At 45.9% G+C, this 22,500-nt stretch overlaps 2 protein-coding genes across 3 annotated transcripts in view; both read right to left on the bottom strand.

The window, feature by feature from the left end:
- The window catches only part of LOC106608422 (FRAS1-related extracellular matrix protein 2), a 68,724-nt gene extending 47,775 nt beyond the window's left edge, over positions 1-20,949 (bottom strand). The window contains exons 1-12 of the mRNA XM_045721425.1: positions 20,034-20,949; positions 17,178-17,241; positions 16,718-16,930; positions 16,412-16,558; positions 14,022-14,486; positions 11,659-13,906; positions 10,793-11,268; positions 10,529-10,617; positions 9,854-10,254; positions 6,539-6,727; positions 6,258-6,347; positions 2,756-2,902 (exon numbers count right to left, since the gene is read on the bottom strand). Coding sequence (XP_045577381.1) covers positions 2,756-2,902; positions 6,258-6,347; positions 6,539-6,727; positions 9,854-10,254; positions 10,529-10,617; positions 10,793-11,268; positions 11,659-13,906; positions 14,022-14,486; positions 16,412-16,558; positions 16,718-16,930; positions 17,178-17,241; positions 20,034-20,926 — 5,422 coding nt within the window. The 5' untranslated portion in view covers positions 20,927-20,949. The remainder of the gene's footprint in view (positions 1-2,755; positions 2,903-6,257; positions 6,348-6,538; positions 6,728-9,853; positions 10,255-10,528; positions 10,618-10,792; positions 11,269-11,658; positions 13,907-14,021; positions 14,487-16,411; positions 16,559-16,717; positions 16,931-17,177; positions 17,242-20,033) is intronic.
- Positions 20,950-21,783: 834 nt separating this feature from the next.
- LOC106595406 (uncharacterized) overlaps positions 21,784-22,500 on the bottom strand; it is an 8,744-nt gene continuing 8,027 nt past the window's right edge. Inside the window, exon 7 of one of the 2 annotated variants that reach the window (XM_045721424.1) lies at positions 21,784-22,500. This exon is cut by the window's right edge and continues 67 nt beyond it. In XM_045721424.1, coding sequence (XP_045577380.1) covers positions 22,308-22,500 — 193 coding nt within the window. In that variant the 3' untranslated portion in view covers positions 21,784-22,307. The other variant, XR_006770547.1, reaches the window with a different exon arrangement.

Here is a 22,500-nt window from a genome sequence, read left to right as displayed (position 1 = left end):
ACAGCATGGTAGCAACACAACATAGCAACACAACATGACAACACAGCATGGTAGCAACACAACATGGTAGAACACAGCATGACAACACAACATGACAGCACAGCATGACAACACAACATGGTAGCAACACAATAACACAACATGGTAGAAACACAACATGACAACACAACATGACAACACAACATGACAACACAACATGGTAGCAACACAACATGGTAGAAACACAACATGGTAGAAACACAGCATGACAACACAACATGGTAGAAACACAACATAGCAACACAACATGACATGACAACACAACATAGCAACACAACATAGCAACACAACATGACAACACAACATTGCAACACAACATGGTAGCAACACAACATAGCAACACAACATGGTAGCAACACAACATAGCAACACAACATGACAACACAGCATGGTAGAAACACAACATAGCAACACAACATGACAACACAGCATGGTAGCAACACAACATGACAACACAGCATGGTAGACACACCATGAAAACAGCATGGTAGCAACACAACTTAAAAAAAAAAAATCTCAGGGAGTGGGGGTAACAGCCCAGGGTCACCATTGTCCAGCGCCCCGGGAGGAATTGGGGTTAAGTGCCTTGCACAAGGCCACAGCGACAGAATTTTTTTTTTAAGTTGTAGGCTGTCGCTGTGGCCTTGAGCAAGGCACTTAACCCCAATTCCTCCCGGGGCGCTGGACAATGATGAACCTCTGGTGACCCTGGGCTGTTACCCCCACTCCCTGCTGGTGTCTCAGAGGGAGTTGGGTTATGTTGGCCCTGGGCTGTTACCCCCCACTCCCTGCTGGTGTCTCAGAGGGAGTTGGGTTATGGTGGCCCTGGGCTGTTACCCCCCACTCCCTGCTGGTGTCTCAGAGGGAGTTGGGTTATGGTGGCCCTGGGCTGTTACCCCCCACTCCCTGCTGGTGTCTCAGAGGGAGTTGGGTTATGGTGGCCCTGGGCTGTTACCCCCCACTCCCTGCTGGTGTCTCAGAGGGAGTTGGGTTATGGTGGCCCTGGGCTGTTACCCCCACTCCCTGCTGGTGTCTCAGAGGGAGTTGGGTTATGGTGGCCCTGGGCTGTTACCCCCACTCCCTGCTGGTGTCTCAGAGGGAGTTGGGTTATGGTGGCCCTGGGCTGTTACCCCCACTCCCTGCTGGTGTCTCAGAGGGAGTTGGGTTATGGTGGCCCTGGGCTGTTACCCCCACTCCCTGCTGGTGTCTCAGAGGGAGTTGGGTTATGGTGGCCCTGGGCTGTTACCCCCACTCCCTGCTGGTGTCTCAGAGGGAGTTGGGTTATGGTGGCCCTGGGCTGTTACCCCCACTCCCTGCTGGTGTCTCAGAGGGAGTTGGGTTATGGTGGCCCTGGGCTGTTACCCCCCACTCCCTGCTGGTGTCTCAGAGGGAGTTGGGTTATGGTGGCCCTGGGCTGTTACCCCCACTCCCTGCTGGTGTCTCAGAGGGAGTTGGGTTATGGTGGCCCTGGGCTGTTACCCCCACTCCCTGCTGGTGTCTCAGAGGGAGTTGGGTTATGGTGGCCCTGGGCTGTTACCCCCCACTCCCTGCTGGTGTCTCAGAGGGAGTTGGGTTATGGTGGCCCTGGGCTGTTACCCCCACTCCCTGCTGGTGTCTCAGAGGGAGTTGGGTTATGGTGGCCCTGGGCTGTTACCCCCACTCCCTGCTGGTGTCTCAGAGGGAGTTGGGTTATGGTGGCCCTGGGCTGTTACCCCCACTCCCTGCTGGTGTCTCAGAGGGAGTTGGGTTATGGTGACCCTGGGCTGTTACCCCCCACTCCCTGCTGGTGTCTCAGAGGGAGTTGGGTTATGGTGGCCCTGGGCTGTTACCCCCCACTCCCTGCTGGTGTCTCAGAGGGAGTTGGGTTATGGTGACCCTGGGCTGTTACCCCCCACTCCCTGCTGGTGTCTCAGGAGGAGTTGGGTTATGCAAGAAACACTCACAACAGGATAAATATAACCACTTCCCAAAGTATTACTATAAATGTATATTATTAGCGGTTGTGTGTTTGCTGGGGTGCTGTTACTACAACGTTGTGTGGTAGTTGTGTGTTTGCTGGGGTGCTGTTACTACAACGTTGTGTGGTGGTTGTGTGTTTATGCTGGGGTGCTGCTACTACAACGTTGTGTGGTAGTTGTGCGTTTATGCTGGGGTGATGCTACTACAACGTTGTGTGTTTGCTGGGGTGATGCTACTACAACGTTGTGTGGTGGTTGTGTGTTTGCTGGGGTGCTGCTACTACAACGTTGTGTGGTGGTCATGTGTTTGCTGGGGTGCTGCTACTACAACGTTGTGTGGTGGTCGTGTGTTTGCTGGGGTGCTGCTACTACAACGTTGTGTGGTGGTTGTGTGTTTGCTGGGGTGATGCTACCACAACGTTGTGTGGTGGTTGTGTGTTTGCTGGGGTGCTGCTACTACAACGTTGTGTGGTGGTTGTGTGTTTGCTGGGGTGATGCTACCACAACGTTGTGTGGTGGTTGTGTGTTTGCTGGGGTGCTGCTACTACAACGTTGTGTGGTGGTTGTGTGTTTGCTGGGGTGATGCTACCACAACGTTGTGTGGTGGTTGTGTGTTTGCTGGGGTTCTGCTACTACAACGTTGTGTGTTTGCTGGGGTGATGCTACTACAACGTTGTATGGTGGTTGTGTGTTTGCTGGGGTGCTGCTACTACAACGTTGTGTGGTGGTCGTGTGTTTGCTGGGGTGCTGCTACTCACTGACGAAAGACGTCTCCCCCAGATGGCCCCTCCTCCTCAGAGCGACCTCTAGAAACTGGGAGCTCTCCTGCACCGTGTAGAGCCGTGTCTCCATGGAAACCCAGGCCCACTGGACCCGGAATGGCTGCTGGGTCACACGGTTTCCTCCTGGCAAGTGGAGCATTAAATAGCACAGATTGAACAAGGAGCCATGTTTCATCAGATTTGATGAGAGGAAGACCATTCTGCTCATTTTCTCGTCGATGATCTCAATACAGTTTTCTCTTCCCAAAAACCTCAATCTGTTACGAACAGAGTGGACTAAGTTTTGTAGACTTTACCTTTTGGTCAAAGTTTAAAATAATTGTGTTGTTTAGAAGGAGTGCAAAGGCAAACACTTCATAGAGAAGGCCTTGCCTAATGAAAATATCCAAATCCACTATATATACAATAGTGGATTCAGCTATTTCAGCCACACCCGTTGCTGACAGGTGTATAAAATCGAGCACAAAGCCATGCAATCTCCATAGACAAACATTGGCAGTAGAATGGCCTGTACTTAAGAGCTCAGTGACTTTCAACGTGTCACCCGTTCAACTGTAAGAGCTGTTATTGTGAAGTGGAAACGTCTAGGAGCAACAACGGCTTAGCAGCGAAGTGGTAGGCCACACAAGCTCACAGAACGGGACCGTCGAGTGCTGAAGCACGTAGCGATTAAAAATAATCTGTCCTCGGTTGCAACACTCATTACCGAGTTCCAAACTGCCTCTGGAAGCAACGTCAAGCCCAATAACTGTTCATCAGGAGCTTCATGAAATGGGTTTCCATGGCCGAGCAGCTGCACACAAGCCTAAGATCACCATGAGCAATGCCAAGCGTCGGGTGGAGTGGTGTAAATCTCACCGCCATTGGACTCTGGAGCAGTGGAAACACGATCTCTGGAGGGATGAATCACTCTTCACAATCTGGCCGTCGACGGACAAATCTTGGTTTGTCGGATGCCAGGAGAACGCTATCTGCCTACTGTAAAGTGCCAACTGGTTCAGGCCCCTTTGTTCCAGTGAAGGGAAATCTTAAAGCTACAGCATACAATAACATTCTAGATGATTCTGTGCTTCCAACTTTGTGGCAACAGTTTGGAGAAAGCCCTTTCCTGTTTCAGCATGACAATGCCTCTGTGCACAAAGCGAGGTCCATACAGAAAGGTTTTGTCAAGATCGGTGTGGAAGAACTTGACTGGCCTGCACAGAGCCCTGACCTCAACCCCATCGAAGACCTTTGGGATGAATTGGAATACCGACTGTGAGCCAGGACTAATCGTCCAACATCAGTGCCCGACCTCAATAATGCTCTTGTGGCTGAATGGAAGCAAGTCCCCGCAGCAATGTTCCAACATCTAGTGGGAAGCCTTCCCAGAAGAGAGGAGGCTGTTATAGCAGCAATGTACCAACATCTAGTGGAAAGCCTTCCCAGAAGAGTGGAGGCTGTTATAGCAGCAATGATCCAACATCTAGTGGAAAGCCTTCCCAGAAGAGAGGAGGCTGTTATAGCAGCAATGTTCCAACATCTAGTGGAAAGCCTTCCCAGAAGAGAGGAGGCTGTTATAGCAGCAATGTAACAACATCTAGTGGAAAGCCTTCCCAGAAGAGTGGAGGCTGTTATAGCAGCAATGTACCAACATCTAGTGGAAAGCCTTCCCAGAAGAGTGGAGGCTGTTATAGCAGCAATGATCCAACATCTAGTGGAAAGCCTTCCCAGAAGAGAGGAGGCTGTTATAGCAGCAATGTTCCAACATCTAGTGGAAAGCCTTCCCAGAAGAGAGGAGGCTGTTATAGCAGCAATGTTCCAACATCTAGTGGAAAGCCTTCCCAGAAGAGTGGAGGCTTTTATAACAGCAAATGGGAGACCAACTCCATATTAATACCCATGATTTTGGAATGAGATGTTCGACGAGCAGCTGTCCACATACTTTTTGGTCATGTAGTCTACACGCTAGAATTCGCCAATAGGATCTTGCTAGCTCGTGCTTGGCTCCACCCACCTCCTTGCTTGTTCTGCCCATTGGAAACTACAGGCTGTGGTTCTATCTTGGGTTAATAAAAAAAAATAAAAAATACATATTTGATAATAACAGAGGACACCATGCATTAGAACCAAAATGGCTGTTGTTTCAGTCTACTGACTTGCCTAGTTTAAATAAAGGTAAAATGTATCTCTCTGTCTCTCTCTTTGTCTAACTAAGGTCAGAGACTGCTGAGAGGTTCAAATCAACATTACACCAGGGTCCCAACAGCTGTTTAAATAACAAAGAGTTGATGTTGGTTATTTGCTCTTCTCAATGAGGTACAAAAGCTGCAAAGAACGCAACATTCTTTACAAACTGGTCTCATTTTGGGCAACAAACAAGAACAAAAAAAAAAAAAAAAACACTAATAGAATCAACTATTGAAGAGCTGAAAGACGACCAGAACCCACTGGATTCTCCAATTACCTTGAATGAGCTAGAGAGAGAGGTAGAGAGAGAGGTAGAGAGAGAGAGAGAGAGAGAGAGAGAGAGAGAGAGAGAGAGGTAGAGAGAGAGGTAGAGAGAGAGGTAGAGAGAGAGAGGTAGAGAGAGAGAGGTAGAGAGAGAGATGAACTGAAAGACTACCAGAACACACTGGATTCTCCAATTACATTGAATGAACTACAGGACAAAATACAAACCTTCCAACCCAAAAAGGCCTGTGGTGTTGATGGTATCCTAAATGAAATGATAAAATATACAGACCACAAATTCCAATTGGCTATGCTTCAACTCTTTAACATCATCCTCAGCTCTGGCATCTTCCCCAATATTTGGAACCAAGGACTGATCACCCCAATCCACAAAAGTGGAGACAAATTTGACCCCAATAACTACCATGGGATATACGTCAACAGAAACCTTGGGGAAATCCTCTGCATTATCATTAACAGCAGACTCGTACATTTCCTCAGTTGAAAACAATGTACTGAGCAAATGTCAAATTGGCTTTTTACCAAATTACCGTACGACAGACCACGTATTCACCCTGCACACCCTAACTGACAAACAAACAAACCAAACCAAAGGTAAAGTCTCCTCATTATTTGTTGATTTCTAAAAGGCTTTTGACTCAATTTAGCATGAGAGTCTGCTTTACAAATTGATGGGAAGTGGTGTTGGGGGAAAAAATATATGACATTTTAATCCATGTACACAAACAACAAGTGTGCGGTTAAAATTGACAAAAAACACCCATTTCTTCCCACAGGGCCGTGGGGTGAGACAGGGATGCAGCTTAAGCCCCACCCTCTTCAACATATATATAATGAATTGGCGACGGCACTAGAACAGTCTGCAGCACCCGGCCCTCACCCTACTAGAATCTGAAGTCAAACGTCTACTGTTTGCTGATGATCTGGTGCTTCTGTCCCCAACCAAGGAGGAGAGAGAGAGAGAAAGAGAGAAAGAGAGAGCGAGAGAGCGAGAGAGAGAGAGAGAGAGAGAGAGAGACCTTACCGTTGTATTGGACGGTGAAGTGGAACACATCACTGGTAGAGTTGACCGTAGCAGGAAGAATATAACAGATCCTCCTCTGGTCGATATCATCTGACAGAGAGGAAGTGAGGTCTGAATATCAACTACACTTTATTTCCCCACCTTCCCTGAGTCAATCAAAACTTAACCTCCCAAAATATAACTCCAAACCGGTGCGGTTCGCCCACGGAAAACATTGATCATGGAGTACAAAAGCAATATACACGAGTCAGATATAAAATCTCCAGTCGTCCTGGACTTACCCTGAGTGAAGGAGGTGACACTGCCGTTACCCAGGGCTGTGTTGACGATGACCCCCCAGCGCGGTGCCTCTGACACCCAGAAGGTGATGTCCCGCCTGGGCTGGACTCGCTCCTTGGTCCCCTGGCCCCTCCGGTCCTCTTGGTTCTCCACCCTCAGCACCTTACTGGTGAACAGCAGCCCAAGCTGTCCTGTATAGATAGGGTGTAGTCTACATGCTGTCCTGTATAGATAGGGTGTAGTCTACATGCTGTCCTGTATAGATAGGGTGTAGTCTACATGCTGTCCTGTATAGATAGGGTGTAGTCTAGTAATACACTGTCCTGTATAGATAGGGTGTAGTCTACATGCTGTCCTGTATAGATAGGGTGTAGTCTAGTAATACACTGTCCTGTATAGATAGGGTGTAGTCTACATGCTGTCCTGTATAGATAGGGTGTAGTCTACATGCTGTCCTGTATAGATAGGGTGTAGTCTACTAATACACTGTCCTGTATAGATAGGGTGTAGTCTACTAATACACTGTCCTGTATAGACAGGGTGTAGTCTACATGCTGTCCTGTATAGATAGGGTGTAGTCTACTAATACACTGTCCTGTATAGATAGGGTGTAGTCTACACGCTGTCCTGTATAGATAGGGTGTAGTCTAGTAATACACTGTCCTGTATAGATAGGGTGTAGTCTACTAATACACTGTCCTGTATAGATAGGGTGTAGTCTACTAATACACTGTCCTGTATAGACAGGGTGTAGTCTACATGCTGTCCTGTATAGATAGGGTGTAGTCTACTAATACACTGTCCTGTATAGATAGGGTGTAGTCTACACGCTGTCCTGTATAGATAGGGTGTAGTCTAGTAATACACTGTCCTGTATAGATAGGGTGTAGTCTACTAATACACTGTCCTGTATAGATAGGGTGTAGTCTACTAATACACTGTCCTGTATAGATAGGGTGTAGTCTACATGCTGTCCTGTATAGATAGGGTGTAGTCTGCTAATACACGCTGTCCGGTATAGATAGGGTGTAGTCTACATGCTGTCCTGAATAGATAGGGCGTAGTCTAGTCATACACTGTCCTGTATAGATAGGGTGTAGTCTACAAATACACTGACCTGTATAGATAGGGTGTAGTCTAGTAATACACTGTCCTGTATAGATAGGGTGTAGTCTACTAATACACTGACCTGTATAGATAGGGTGTAGTCTACTAATACACTGTCCTGTATAGATAGGGTGTAGTCTACATGCTGTCCTGTATAGATAGGGTGTAGTCTGCTAATACACGCTGTCCTGTATAGATAGGGTGTAGTCTACTAATACACTGTCCTGTATAGATAGGGTGTAGTCTACACGCTGTCCTGTATAGATAGGGTGTAGTCTACACGCTGTCCTGTATAGATAGGGTGTGGTCTAGTAATACACGCTGTCCTGTATAGATAGGGTGTAGTCTACATGCTGTCCTGTATAGATAGGGTGTAGTCTACTAATACACTGTCCTGTATAGATAGGGTGTAGTCTACATGCTGTCCTGTATAGATAGGGTGTAGTCTACATGCTGTCCTGTATAGATAGGGTGTAGTCTACATGCTGTCCTGTATAGATAGGGTGTAGTCTACACGCTGTCCTGTATAGATAGGGTGTAGTCTAGTAACACACTGTCCTGTATAGATAGGGTGTAGTCTACTAATACACTGTCCTGTATAGATAGGGTGTAGTCTGCTAATACACTGTCCTGTATAGATAGGGTGTAGTCTACTCATACACTGTCCTGTATAGATAGGGTGTAGTCTACACACTGTCCTGTATAGATAGGGTGTAGTCTACATGCTGTCCTGTATAGATAGGGTATAGTCTACACACTGTCTTGTATAGATAGGGTGTAGTCTACTCATACACTGTCCTGTATAGATAGGGTGTAGTCTACATGCTGTCCTGTATAGATAGGGTGTAGTCTACTCATACACTGTCCTGTATAGATAGGGTGTAGTCTACATGCTGTCCTGTATAGATAGGGTGTAGTCTGCTAATACACGCTGTCCTGTATAGATAGGGTGTAGTCTACTAATACACTGTCCTGTATAGATAGGGTGTAGTCTACATGCTGTCCTGTATAGATAGGGTGTAGTCTACACGCTGTCCTGTATAGATAGGGTGTAGTCTACTAATACAAGCTGTCCTGTATAGATAGGGTGTAGTCTACATGCTGTCCTGTATAGATAGGGTGTAGTCTACATGCTGTCCTGTATAGATAGGGTGTAGTCTACTAATACAAGCTGTCCTGTATAGATAGGGTGTAGTCTACATGCTGTCCTGTATAGATAGGGTGTAGTCTACACGCTGTCCTGTATAGATAGGGTGTAGTCTACTAATACAAGCTGTCCTGTATAGATAGGGTGTAGTCTACATGCTGTCCTGTATAGATAGGGTGTAGTCTACATGCTGTCCTGTATAGATAGGGTGTAGTCTACTAATACAAGCTGTCCTGTATAGATAGGGTGTAGTCTACATGCTGTCCTGTATAGATAGGGTGTAGTCTACATGCTGTCCTGTATAGATAGGGTGTAGTCTACACGCTGTCCTGTATAGATAGGGTGTAGTCTACTAATACACTGTTCTGTATAGATAGGGTGTAGTCTACATGCTGTCCTGTATAGATAGGGTGTAGTCTACATGCTGTCCTGTATAGATAGGGAGTAGTCTACTAATACAAGCTGTCCTGTATAGATAGGGTGTAGTCTACATGCTGTCCTGTATAGATAGGGTGTAGTCTACACGCTGTCCTGTATAGATAGGGTGTAGTCTACTAATACACTGTCCTGTATAGATAGGGTGTAGTCTACATGCTGTCCTGTATAGATAGGGTGTAGTCTACATGCTGTCCTGTATAGATAGGGTGTAGTCTACTAATACACTGTCCTGTATAGATAGGGTGTAGTCTACATGCTGTCCTGTATAGATAGGGTGTAGTCTACTAATACACTGTCCTGTATAGATAGGGTGTAGTCTACATGCTGTCCTGTATAGATAGGGTGTAGTCTACATGCTGTCCTGTATAGATAGGGTGTAGTCTACTAATACACTGTCCTGTATAGATAGGGTGTAGTCTAGTAATACATACGGCCACTTAGTAAGAGATAGAACATCAAAAAAAGCTACTTATCCAAGATAGTGTTGCAAAAATGTAGATAACTTTACTGCTTTTTTTCATCCTGATTCATGGAATCTTTCAACTGGGATTTGTGGAAAAACTGGGAATTTTTGGTGGAAATTTCCAGGATTTTACAATCATAACACAATATGAAAAGAGTTTACCTGTATGTAGAACCTTCAGGGTCGAAACAGGCTTGTCCACTAAGACCCGCGGTCCGGTACGGTCGACCACGTTAACCTGTATCTCCAGTTTCTGCGGTCGGACCGTGACGTGACCTGTCTCCGGGTAGACGTAGAACTCGTCGTGCGTTCCATCGGTCACGGTAAACAGGAAACTGTCACGTCGGTTCGTTGATGTTCCGTCGTGTTTGTAACAGACCAGGTTCTCCATCAGATCCAGCTTGGTGAACGTCGTGGCAACGCGGGTCCCGTTGTAGAGCAGACGGCCGTGGAGAGGTTGTTGGGTCACGGTGAAGATTAACTGACCAGCTGGAGTGTCTCTGTCCTTCACACTCAGCTCAAACGGAGTGACCAGCTTGGTCTCACCGGCGACCAGGACCAACCTACAATAATGATAATAATAGATAGGCAGGCAGGCAGGCAGGCAGGCAGGCAGGCAGGCAGACAGACAGACAGACAGACAGACAGACAGACAGACAGACAGACAGACAGACAGACAGACAGACAGACAGACAGACAGACAGACAGACAGACAGACAGACAGACAGACAGACAGACAGACAGACAGACAGACAGACAGACAGACAGACACATAGATACATAGATACATAGATACATAGATACATAGATACATAGATACATAGATAGATAGATAACCTGTGAATGGTCAGGACAGGCTTCTTGTTGTCAACGTCCGTGATGGAGACTCTGAACGTCCGGTAGACCACGTTACGCCCGTCTGTGATCTGGAACAGAAGAGAGAAACGTGCGATGACACCTAAAAACATAGAACATGTGTGTCTACAGTATCTAACAACATAAAAATACTTCACATTTATACCACTGTTAAGTTGCAATCAATCAATCTATCTATCGATCTGCCAGTTAATCAATAGAAGAAGAAATCGAAGCTCCTCTGACCTGGAACTGGAAGTTGTCCATCCTGGCTTCGTCCTCCGCCGTGTGAACATAGAACACCTTACTCCCCGCCAGCTGGAGCTGTGTAAACGTCGTGACGGCGACGCCGGGCCGGTCCGTGACCTCTAAACGACCTCTGGCAGGGTCACGGGTCAGGGTAAAGGTCAGGCGCTCGTCGGGGGAGTTGAGGTCGGAGGTACTGAGGAGGTCTGTGGTGAGGAGCGCCCGCCCTCCCTCTTTTAACGACACGCCCCTATTCACCACGACAACCGGGAACACCGCGTCCACCCCTCCGACCGTCACGTAGAAGTACCGGTCGATTAAAGGGTTCGCGGCGTCGGTGACGTCGAACTTGATGAGGTCACGAACTCCTCCGAGCCCAGTGTGAAGGTAGTGGATCAGACCAGAGTCGAGGTCGCCCTGGGTAAAGTTCATACCCACCGTTATATTTACTAAAGCCTTTTGTGAAGCGACTAAACCTGAGGAAGGGATGTAAGAGAGAAGTGTCAAAAAAAACAAGGCTGGGTCTGAAATGGGCCCTGGTCAAGGGTAGTGCACTAGATAGGGGATAGCATTTGAAATGCGGGCCAAGAGTAATCAGTTGTTGTAGAGTAAATTACAGTTTTCTTCCGATCTTCCTACTCTAACATGGTTTGCTTTCAGATCACCTTGTCATTACTTCTATTTAATGTTATTTTGTACTTCCAATTATAACTGTAATTGACTTTGCTAATATAGTTGAATATTGTATGTACATTTGAATTGTGGGTGTACGTTTTATGTTGTTATTGATCTGAATAATGTTGGTTACTGTCAACTATTGACAATTTAAAATAAAATGTTTGGGGAAAAAAAGGTAGACAGTAAACCTTGATATGAAGCTGGGGACACCAGACGTTGCAGGCAGCCCTGCCCCGGACCCTGGCGAACGATAAACATCAGAGTCGTGTCCTCTGAGTCCAGATCTGTGGCTTTGAGGATCTTATTGGTGAGGACTTTCCATCCACTGAACTCCACCTCCAGCCCATTGTTGATCGCCAGGCGAGGGGTCTCGTCGTCGACCGGTATCACCGTGACGATGACTTTCTTCTCTACGACGTGTTTCCCGTCCGTTACTTTCACCGAGAAGTTGTCGTGTCTTGTCTCAGAACCATCGTGCTCGTAGACGATGGTGGAACCGGTTCGGATCTGATCCAAGCTGAACGTCACGACGATAACGGTCCCTGTCGCCAGGTGCTGGACGATCTTCCCGTGTTTGGGAGGAACCACGACCTCGAATTCCAGAACATCCCCCGGTACGTCGAGGTCGACCACATTGAGGATCGGAACGTCGACCGTGAGGCTCATCCCTTCCATGACCACGAAGTCTCGCGTGAACACCTGAGGCTCCTCGTCATTGTCTGGGAAGATCACAAAGGTCAAAATGCTGATATCTGATTGGTTGATTCCGTCTGAACACTGGAGCGTCGTCCTGTCCTCGACGGGTTCCGTTCCTTTATGTATACTCTGAACGTAGACGACATTCCCGAGTCGAACGTCTCGGTAGTGGAACGCCGTCACAGCGATTCCCGCTCTGGACTTCTCCGAGCCAGGACTGGGTGAGGTGATCTCTAAGTATCCGAATGTCGGCTGGACCAGGATGGTACAGAGAACAACGTCAACGGCAGTGTCAGAGTCCTCTACTCTGATGTTCTCTACTGTTACCACCTTCTTCTGTCCTTCCGTGACCTTTAACAGATCCCCGACGAGAAGTATGGGTGGAACGCTGTCAACAGGAAGTATCGACACCTGAACTTTGACCTTCTGAATGACCCTGTTGCCCCTGGAGATCCACGGACCAATCACGGTGAGCGTGAAGGTGTCGTTGTGTTTCCCAGGTCCAACCTCGCCGCTGGTGTGGACATAGGTCACGCGGCCGTCGATGATGTCACGCAGCGTCAGCCTATCGGAGGGCACGCCCTGCACCCGGATGACCCCGAAGCGAGGAGGTTGTTCGATGAGAAAGGTGAGGTCATCAACGCGCATCCTGCCGCTAACCTGGACTTCGTCTCCTGTGATTTGAATCTGTCCGTTCTCGTTCACTTCTACGATTATATGTAGTTCTCCCGGTGTTGGAGGTGCCGTCGGTGGCGTTGCCACGACAGCCGGAGTAACAATGTTGATTCTGATCGTCATGGGAACCTTGTGGTATCCATCGCTAACGTCCACTTTTACAACATCACTTCCTGGACCGTTACCACGGTGAATGTACACTACCACACCCCTGTGGATGTATGCTAGGGTGAAATTGTTCCAAACGGACAGGTCTACGCCAGCACATCTCAGAACACCAAACTTTGGAACCTGGGTCACGATGAACGTGATATTATCAGCACTCGTATCCTGATCTGTTGCATCCAACACATCCTTAGTGAACACATAAGTATCTTTTACATTGATGTTGAGGTTGACACCAGTATTGGTGACTGGGGGTTTGTTGTCCACTGGCTGTAGGTTGATAGTAAAAACACCATTCACAGAGTGTCCTATTGTATCTTTCACAATAAAGGTGAACCGGACCACTCTAGGTGTGGTTCCCAGCTCCAGATCTGGTGGTTTATAGGCTACTTTGAGGTGGTTGACCTGTGCCTGGGTGAACTCAGTGACAACAACATTAGGGTTGTCAGTCAGGACGATATGGCCCAGTGGTGTTGGGTTGTTCTGGTCTGTGTTGGTGGGTGGGATAACGATAATATACCTCAGGTCTCTGTCCTCAGAGTCTAGATCCGTGAAACGTAAAGACGTCTTCTGTATCGGAGTGAGTTGGTACTCTTTAACGGTCAGGACAAGAGTGGAACCGGGGAAGGGTTCCGGTGCGAGGTCGTCGACCGGGTGGATTCTGACTAGGAACATGTTGTCGCCTGATTGGTTGGGAGGGACGTTGTCGTCCTGGCAATGGAACACTAATTGGTCAGTGAAGGTGGAGGTGAGACGAGGTCCGGTGTGTTGGTAGAACACCCTACCCTCTGTTATGTCTCGTTGGAGCCATTCGGTGACGACGCATTCGTAGACTCGCTCGGTGGTGTTAAATGTCCATCCAGTGAGGTCCACAGGTGGGTGTGATTGTCTGAGAAACACCTGATAATAATATAATAATAATAATAATACAATGCTTTTCATAAAAGAAGAATCACAAAGCTCCAGACAAAATATAATAATGAAGGCAACATACATTAAGAATCAAGTAACTCACCTGTCCGATGGTCGAGAACGGCGCCACGAGGACGAACTTCACCGTCGAGACTTCGGAATCAACATCCGTCGCACTTAGAACCACTGATGATATCATTTTGGTCTCCTTCCGGGACAGGATCAACCCGGTGTTGACGTGGATGACCGGAGCCTCGTCGTCCATGGCGACAATCGTCACTGGGAACAGGAAGTCGACGTCGAGTCGCCCGTCCGTCATGCGGAACAGGATGTTATCGCTGAACGTTTCAGAACCGTCGTGTTCGTAGACAACCACTCCGCTGTCGAGTTCCGCCGGCGTGAAGAACTTTCGTTGCCGCGGTGACCCGAGAGGCGACCCGAGGACTGTCAGGACGCCGTGTTTACATCCTCGGAGGACGGTGATCCTGACGTCTGATAGGTTGTCTTCGTCGCTGATCCGGAGGTTATGGTTGGACGACAGCGGTCTGGACTGGCCCTTGAACAGCATCTGGGAAGGACAGAGAGAGACAGAGAGAGGCTGATAATGCCAGAGGCCTCATAAGACATTATGTACCTTTGGAAAGTATTCAGACCCCTTGACTTTATCCACATTTTGTTATGTTACTGCCTTATTCTAAAAATTTATTAATTTGTTTTTTTTCCCCTCATCAATCTAAACACAATACTCCATAATGACAAAGCAAAAACATATTTTTAAATATTTTTGCTCATTTATAATAATAAAAAAAAAAGAAATATCACATTTATTGTACATAAATATTCAGACCCTTTACTCAGTACTTTGTAGAAGCACCTTTGGCAGCGACTACAGCCTCAAGTCTTTTTGGGTATGACATTACAAGCTTGGCACACCTGTATCTGGGGAGATTCTCCCATTCTTCTCTGCAGATCCTCTCAAGCTCTGTCAGGTTGGATGGGGAGCGTTGATGCACAGGTCTCTCCAGAGATGTTTGATCGGGTTAAAGTCCGGACTCTGGCTGGGCCGCTCAAGGACATTCAGAGACTTTTCCCGAAGCCACTCCTGTGTTGTCTTGGCTGTGTGCTTAGGGTTGTTGTCCGGTTGGAAGGTGAACCTTCGCCCCAGTCTGAGGTCCTGAGCGCTCTGGAGCAGGTTTTCATCAAGGATCTCTCTGTACTTTGCTCCGTTCATCTTTGCCTCAATCCTGACTAGTCTCCCAGTCCCTGCTGCCGCTGAAAAACATCCCCACAGCGTGATACTGGCACCACCATGCTTCACCATAGGGATGGTGCCAGGTTTCTTCCAGACGTGACGCTTGGCATTCAGGCCCAAGAGCTCAATCTTGGTTTCATCAGACCAGAGAATCTTATTTCTCATGGTTTCAGTCTTTAGGTGCCTTTTGGCAAACTCCATGCGGGCTGTCATGTGCCTTTTACTGAGGAGTGGCTTCCGTCTGGCCACTCTACCAGAAAGGCCTGATTGGTGGAGTGCTGCAGAGATGGTTGTCCTTCTGGAAGGTTCTCCCATCTCCACAGAGGAACTCTAGAGCTCTGTCAGAGTGACCATCGGGTTCTTGGTCACCTGACCAAAGCCCTTCTTCGCCAATTGCTCAGTTTGGCCGGGCGGCCAGCTCTAGGAAGAGTCTTGGTGGTTCCAAACTTCTTCCATTTAAGAATGATGGAGCCCACTGTGTTCTTGGGGACCTTCAACGCTGCAGACATTATTGGTACCCTTCCCATGATCTGTGCCTCGACACAATCCTGTCTCAGAGCTCTACGGACATTTCCTTTGACCTCATGGCTTGGTTTTTGCTGTGACATGCACTGTCAACTGTGGGACCTTATATAGACAGGTGTGTGCCTTTCCAAATCATGTCCAATCAATTGAATTTACCACAGGTGGACTCTAATCAAGTCGTTGAAACATCTCAAGGATGATCAATGGAAACAGGAAGCACCTGAGCTCAATTTCAAGTTTCATAGCAAAGGGTCTGAATACTTATGTAAATAAGGTATTTCAATTTTTTTTATACATTTGCAAACATTTCTAAAAACCAGTTTTCGCTTTGTCATTATGGGGTATTGTGATGTCATTATGGGGTATTGTGATGTCATTATGGGGTATTGTGATGTCATTATGGGGTATTGTGATGTCATTATGGGGTATTGTGTGTAGATTGCTGAATATTTTTTATTTATTTAATCCGTTTTAGAATAAGGCTTTAACGTAACACAATGTGGAAAAAAGTCAAGGGGTCTGAACACTTTGCGTACAATTACACAATTTGATGGCGCATTTGAGTGTGAGCATGTGTGTGTGTGTGTGTGTTTGAGTGTGTGAGTGTGTGTGTGTGTGTGTGTGTGTGTGTGTGTGTGTGTGTGTGTGTGTGTGTGTGTGTGTGTGTGTGTGTGTGTGTGTGTGTGTGTGTTTGTGTAGTGTGTGTGTGTGTGTACCTGTCCAGTATTGCTGGTGACGACAGGAGCCAGTGTATTCATGGGTTTGACTATTATCATGAAGGAAAACTGTTCTGAAGTGACCCCATCTGAATCCACCACCTTCAACTCTACATGGACGATCCTCTCAGAGGGATGAGCAAAATCCTGAGGCAACAATAACTTTATTTACTATGTTCTTACGTACTAACCTAATTTATATTTGACAAATTTTAAATACTTTTGGTCACTACAAAAATATATAAGTCATAAATAACGTAAATTGGAAAATAAACACAATATACAAAAAAATTACTCAAGACTCGCCTCTGCTGGGGGTCTATAGGCGATCTTCAGGTCTTCGACGTCCCGCTGACAGAACGACGTAATTGGCTGGTTCTGGTCGTCCGTGCTGATGATGTCACCCTGGTCTGGAGTCAATGTAGTGAGGATGTCGAAGATGAGGTCATCGGAGGCGGACTCCGCGTCCTCCGCTGCCAACATATCGCTGGTGATGGCCGTCATCACAAACTGGTCCACCTATATAGCGAATAAAAGTTTATTATTATTTTTTTTTAAATACATAAATAAATATTTCGATCAGAATAGGACAGATCAATGTTATGCAGTTGTATTTTAAACGTGTGTAAAGTACTGTCTTGTTGTTGGGTGATTGTGATATGTGTGTACGTTTTAATGATTGTTTAAATACAAATCATTGACTAAATAAATTGACCGATCAATCACTCAATACATCCATCAATCAATGAGTCAATAACTGGCGTACCTCCATCATCATCATGGAGAGAAAGCTGGGTCTGGGAGGGCTGTTGATGACACGCTCTCTGATCCTGAGAAGAATACATCACACAAGATGATCTCAGAGATGACCCCAGAGATGACCCCAGAGATGACCCCAGAAGTGACCCCAGAAGTGACCCCAGAGATGACCTCAGAGATGAAAAATAGTACCCTATTTTCTAAATACTACCCTATTCTCTACGTAGTACCCTATTCTCTATTTAGTACCCTATTCTCTATTTAGTACCCTATTCTCTACATAGTACCCTATTCTCTAAATACTACCCTATTCTCTATGTAGTACCCTATTCTCTATTTAGTACCCTATTCTCTAAATACTACCCTATTCTCTATGTAGTACCCTATTCTCTATTTAGTACCCTATTCTCTAAATACTACCCTATTCTCTATGTAGTACCCTATTCTCTATTTAGTACCCTATTCTCTACATAGTACCCTATTCTCTACATAGTACCCTATTCTCTATTTAGTACCCTATTCTCTACATAGTACCCTATTCTCTAAATACTACCCTATTCTCTACGTATTACCCTATTCTCTACGTAGTACCCTATTCTCTATATAGTACCCTATTCTCCACATAGTACCCTATTCTCCAAATTGTACCATATTCTCTAAATACTACCCTATTCTCTACATAGTACCCTATTCTCTACATAGTACCCTATTCTCTACATAGTACCCTATTCTCTATTTAGTACCCTATTCTCTACATAGTATCCTATTCTCTATTTAGTACCCTATTCTCTATTTAGTACCCTATTCTCTACATAGTACCCTATTCTCTATTTAGTACCCTATTCCCTACATAGTACCCTATTCTCTAAATACTACCCTATTCTCTACGAAGTACCCTATTCTCTATTTAGTACCCTATTCTCTATTTAGTACCCTATTCTCTACATAGTACCATATTCTCTATTTAGTACCCTATTCTCTACATAGTACCCTATTCTCTACATAGTACCCTATTCTCTACATAGTACCCTATTCTCTACGTAGTACCCTATTCTCTATATAGTACCCTATTCTCCACATAGTACCCTATTCTCCAAATTGTACCATATTCTCTAAATACTACCCTATTCTCTATTTTGTACCCTATTCTCTATATAGTACCCTATTCTCCACATACTACCCTATTCTCTATATAGTACCCCATTATCTACATATTACCCTATTCTCCACATAGTACCTTATTCTCTACATAGTACCCTATTCTCCACATAGTGCACCCTATTCCCCATATACTACCCTATTCTCTAAATAGTACCCTATTCTCCACATAGTACCCTATTCTCTACATAGTGCACGCTATTCTCTATATAGTACGCTATTCTCTACATATTACCATATTCTCCACATAGTACCCTATTCTCTACATAGTGTACCCTATTCTCCACATAGTACCCTATTCTCCACATAGTACCCTATTCTCTACATAGTGTAACCTATTCTCCACATAGTACCCTATTCTCTACATAGTGCACCCTATTCTCTACATAGTACCCTATTCTCTACATAGTGTACCCTATTCTCCACATAGTACCCTATTCTCCACATAGTACCCTATTCTCTACATAGTACCCTATTCTCTACATAGTGCACCCTATTCTCTATATAGTACCCTATTCTCCGCATAGTGCACCCTATTCTCTATATAGTACCCTATTCTCTACATAGTGTACCCTATTCTCCACATAGTACCCTATTCTCCGCATAGTGCACCCTATTCTCTATATAGTACCCTATTCTCTACATAGTGTACCCTATTCTCCACATAGTACCCTATTCTCCGCATAGTGCACCCTATTCTCTATATAGTACCCTATTCTCTACATAGTGTACCCTATTCTCCACATAGTACCCTATTCTCCGCATAGTGCACCCTATTCTCTATATAGTACCCTATTCTCCGCATAGTGCACCCTATTCTCTACATAGTGCACCCTATTCTCTACATAGTGCACCCTATTCTCTACATAGTGCACCCTATTCTCTATATAGTACCCTATTCTCCGCATAGTGCACCCTATTCTCTATATAGTACCCTATTCTCTACATAGTGCACCCTATTCTCTATATAGTACCCTATTCTCTGCATAGTGCACCCTATTCTCTATATAGTACCCTATTCTCTACATAGTGCACCCTATTCTCTATATAGTACCCTATTCTCCACATAGTACCCTATTCTCTACATAGTACCCTATTCTCTACATAGTGCACCCTATTCTCTATATAGTACCCTATTCTCCGCATAGTGCACCCTATTCTCTATATAGTACCCTATTCTCTGCATAGTGCACCCTATTCTCTATATAGTACCCTATTCTCTACATAGTGCACCCTATTCTCTATATAGTACCCTATTCTCTACATAGTACCCTATTCTCTACATAGTGCACCCTATTCTCTATATAGTACCCTATTCTCTACATAGTGCACCCTATTCTCTATATAGTACCCTATTCTCCGCATAGTGCACCCTATTCTCTATATAGTACCCTATTCTCTATATAGTACCCTATTCTCCGCATAGTGCACCCTATTCTCTATATAGTACCCTATTCTCTGCATAGTGCACCCTATTCTCTATATAGTACCCTATTCTCTACATAGTGCACCCTATTCTCTATATAGTACCCTATTCTCCGCATAGTGCACCCTATTCTCTATATAGTACCCTATTCTCTATATAGTACCCTATTCTCTACATAGTGCACCCTATTCTCTACATAGTACCCTATTCTCTACATAGTGTACCCTATTCTCTATATAGTACCCAAAGCCAAAGTTAAAAAACACAAACAATACAAACCTGACTGTGATCAGGAAGTACTCCTGCTGTGTGGCCCTCCCGCGTTTGTCTAGTAACTCTACTAGCATGGGGACGTAGTCGACATGAGGTGAATCGGAGGTAGGGGTCAGTTTATAACGAACATCCATGTTGACGAAAGCATCGCAATCCGTCGGTTGATCGTCGGTGACGTAATTCAAAAGTGTTCCATGTCTGGGGAAACCTCCCGTACCGATCAGCAAGCTGAGTTTACACTGCGACGCGGATCCGCCGGTACCGAAACTGGACCCTCTGAACGGAATCCCCAAGCTCTGACCACTGATGGCGTTAGAGATCCCGTCCAGCTCGCTCACGATCAGCGGAGTGTTCGTGGTCACGACCTCTCGACCGTTCGCGGTCACCTCGACCTCTAAGGTCAGCGGTATAACCAGCGTGTCCGTCCGCGTGTCATACCTCACCTGTAACCTCACCGTATCCCTGGTAATGACCTTTGACCCGAAATGCATGTACTTCACCTGGCCTTTCTCGAACGAGCACAGGAACTTCTTTGGGGTGAGGGTTCCCGGTATGACGGCACGGTCATAGTCGAAGACCGTGATGTAGCAGCGATCGCCTGGAAGAACTCTGATCACCAGGTCACAGGAAGGGTCCAGGTAGACCCAACTCCCCCGGGGTACCTTCAGCCCTCTGTTGCCCAGGATGACGGACCCTGGCTGGGGTCGGTGGCGATGGTTGTATTGGTGCCAGTTGGTCCCTTCTACAGACAGACAACAGAGATCCAGAATGAGACAGATACAGAGATATATCCAGCTCAGAGGTTGCCGTTTCTGTTTGGTGGGTGTGGTTTGGTGTCGGTGTTGACGTCCAGGGCTGGACTCAGCATCCAGCTCTTCTCCTGCTGTTGTTGTAGCCATAGTGTTCGCTCTCTCTCTCTCTCTCTCTGTCTCTCTCTCTCTCTGTCAGGACTGTAGCTGCTGCAGGCCTTTTATATACCGAGACCCTCCTCTGCCTCCCTTTCCCAAACCCACTCCTCATATCTCGCTCTTTCACATACCCTCCTCTCTCCCTCCATCTCTCTCCTTGCACCCTTGTCTCTCCCTCCAATCCTCTCTCCATGCACCCCCTCCCTCTCTCTACAAACATTTACCGAGGGGGGCGGAAGGCACTCCAAAGTAATTCCCGCCAAACTGAGTAAAACCCCCTCTGAACAAATACCTCTCCTCGCATTATCTTGCCACATTATCTCTCCATACATTACCTCTCCACACATTATCTCTCAACAGATTGCCTCTCCACACATTACCTCTCCACACATTGTCTTGCGACAGATTACTTCTCCACACATTATCTTTCAACAGATTACCTCTCCACACATTACCTCTCCACAGATTATTTAACACACATTACCCCTCCACACATCACCTCTCCACACATTACCCCTCCACACATCACCTCTCCACACATTACCTCTCCACACATCACCTCTCCACAGATCACCTCTCCACAGATTACCTCTCCACACATCACCTCTCCACAGATCACCTCTCCACAGATCACCTCTCCACACATCACCTCTCCACAGATCACCTCTCCACAGATTACCTCTCCACACATTACCCCTCCACACATCACCTCTCCACACATCACCTCTCCACAGATCACCTCTCCACAGATTACCTCTCCACAGATTACCTATCCACACATTACCCCTCCACAGATTACTTTACCACACATTTCCCAAACACATCACATCAAGACACAACACCTAGAATTCTGTGAAGTATGTTTTATTCTAAAAACAATCGCCGTGTGACTTGGCGTCTCCTGCGATTATTATCAATGCGTAAGACATTATTAAAATGAATAACAAAAAAACTATAAACATTCGTTTTTTATCTTGAAATACGAAAAAAATTTACGGAATCAAAAACTTACGGTATCAAAAATTTACGGTATCAAAAACTTACAGTATCAAAAATTTACGGTATCAAAAATTTACGGTATCAAAAACTTACAGTATCAAAAATTTACGGTATCAAAAATGTACGGAATCAAAAACTTACAGTATCAAAAATTTACGGTATCAAAAACTTACGGTATCAAAAACTTACAGTATCAAAAATTTACGGTATCAAAAATTTACGGTATCAAAAACTTACAGTATCAAAAATTTACGGTATCAAAAATTTACAGCATAAAAAATAGGGATGTAAAAGTTATTTGAAGCTTTTTACATTCATCTATAAATCAACCACAACAGAACATTACAATTTTACAACAATGTGTGTGCGTCTTCTATATATCCAGGCTGATTTCAGTGAAGACGTCACCTGGACCTACAGGGTCAAAGGTCAGGCCCGGCGGCTCAGGGGTCATCCCCACGGCAACGTTGTTGTTGTTCCCATTCTGCTCCCCGTTGTCTGATTTGTCCGACTGCCTGTCACTCATGTCCAGGCTAAAGCCCACCCTCTTTACGGTCGGAGTCAGC

Source organism: Salmo salar, chromosome ssa07, assembly GCF_905237065.1.
Source record: "Salmo salar chromosome ssa07, Ssal_v3.1, whole genome shotgun sequence".
Lineage (NCBI taxonomy): Eukaryota > Metazoa > Chordata > Actinopteri > Salmoniformes > Salmonidae > Salmo > Salmo salar.
The sequence above is the reverse complement of the archived record's forward strand: the minus strand, read 5'-3'. Positions and strand labels throughout refer to the sequence as shown.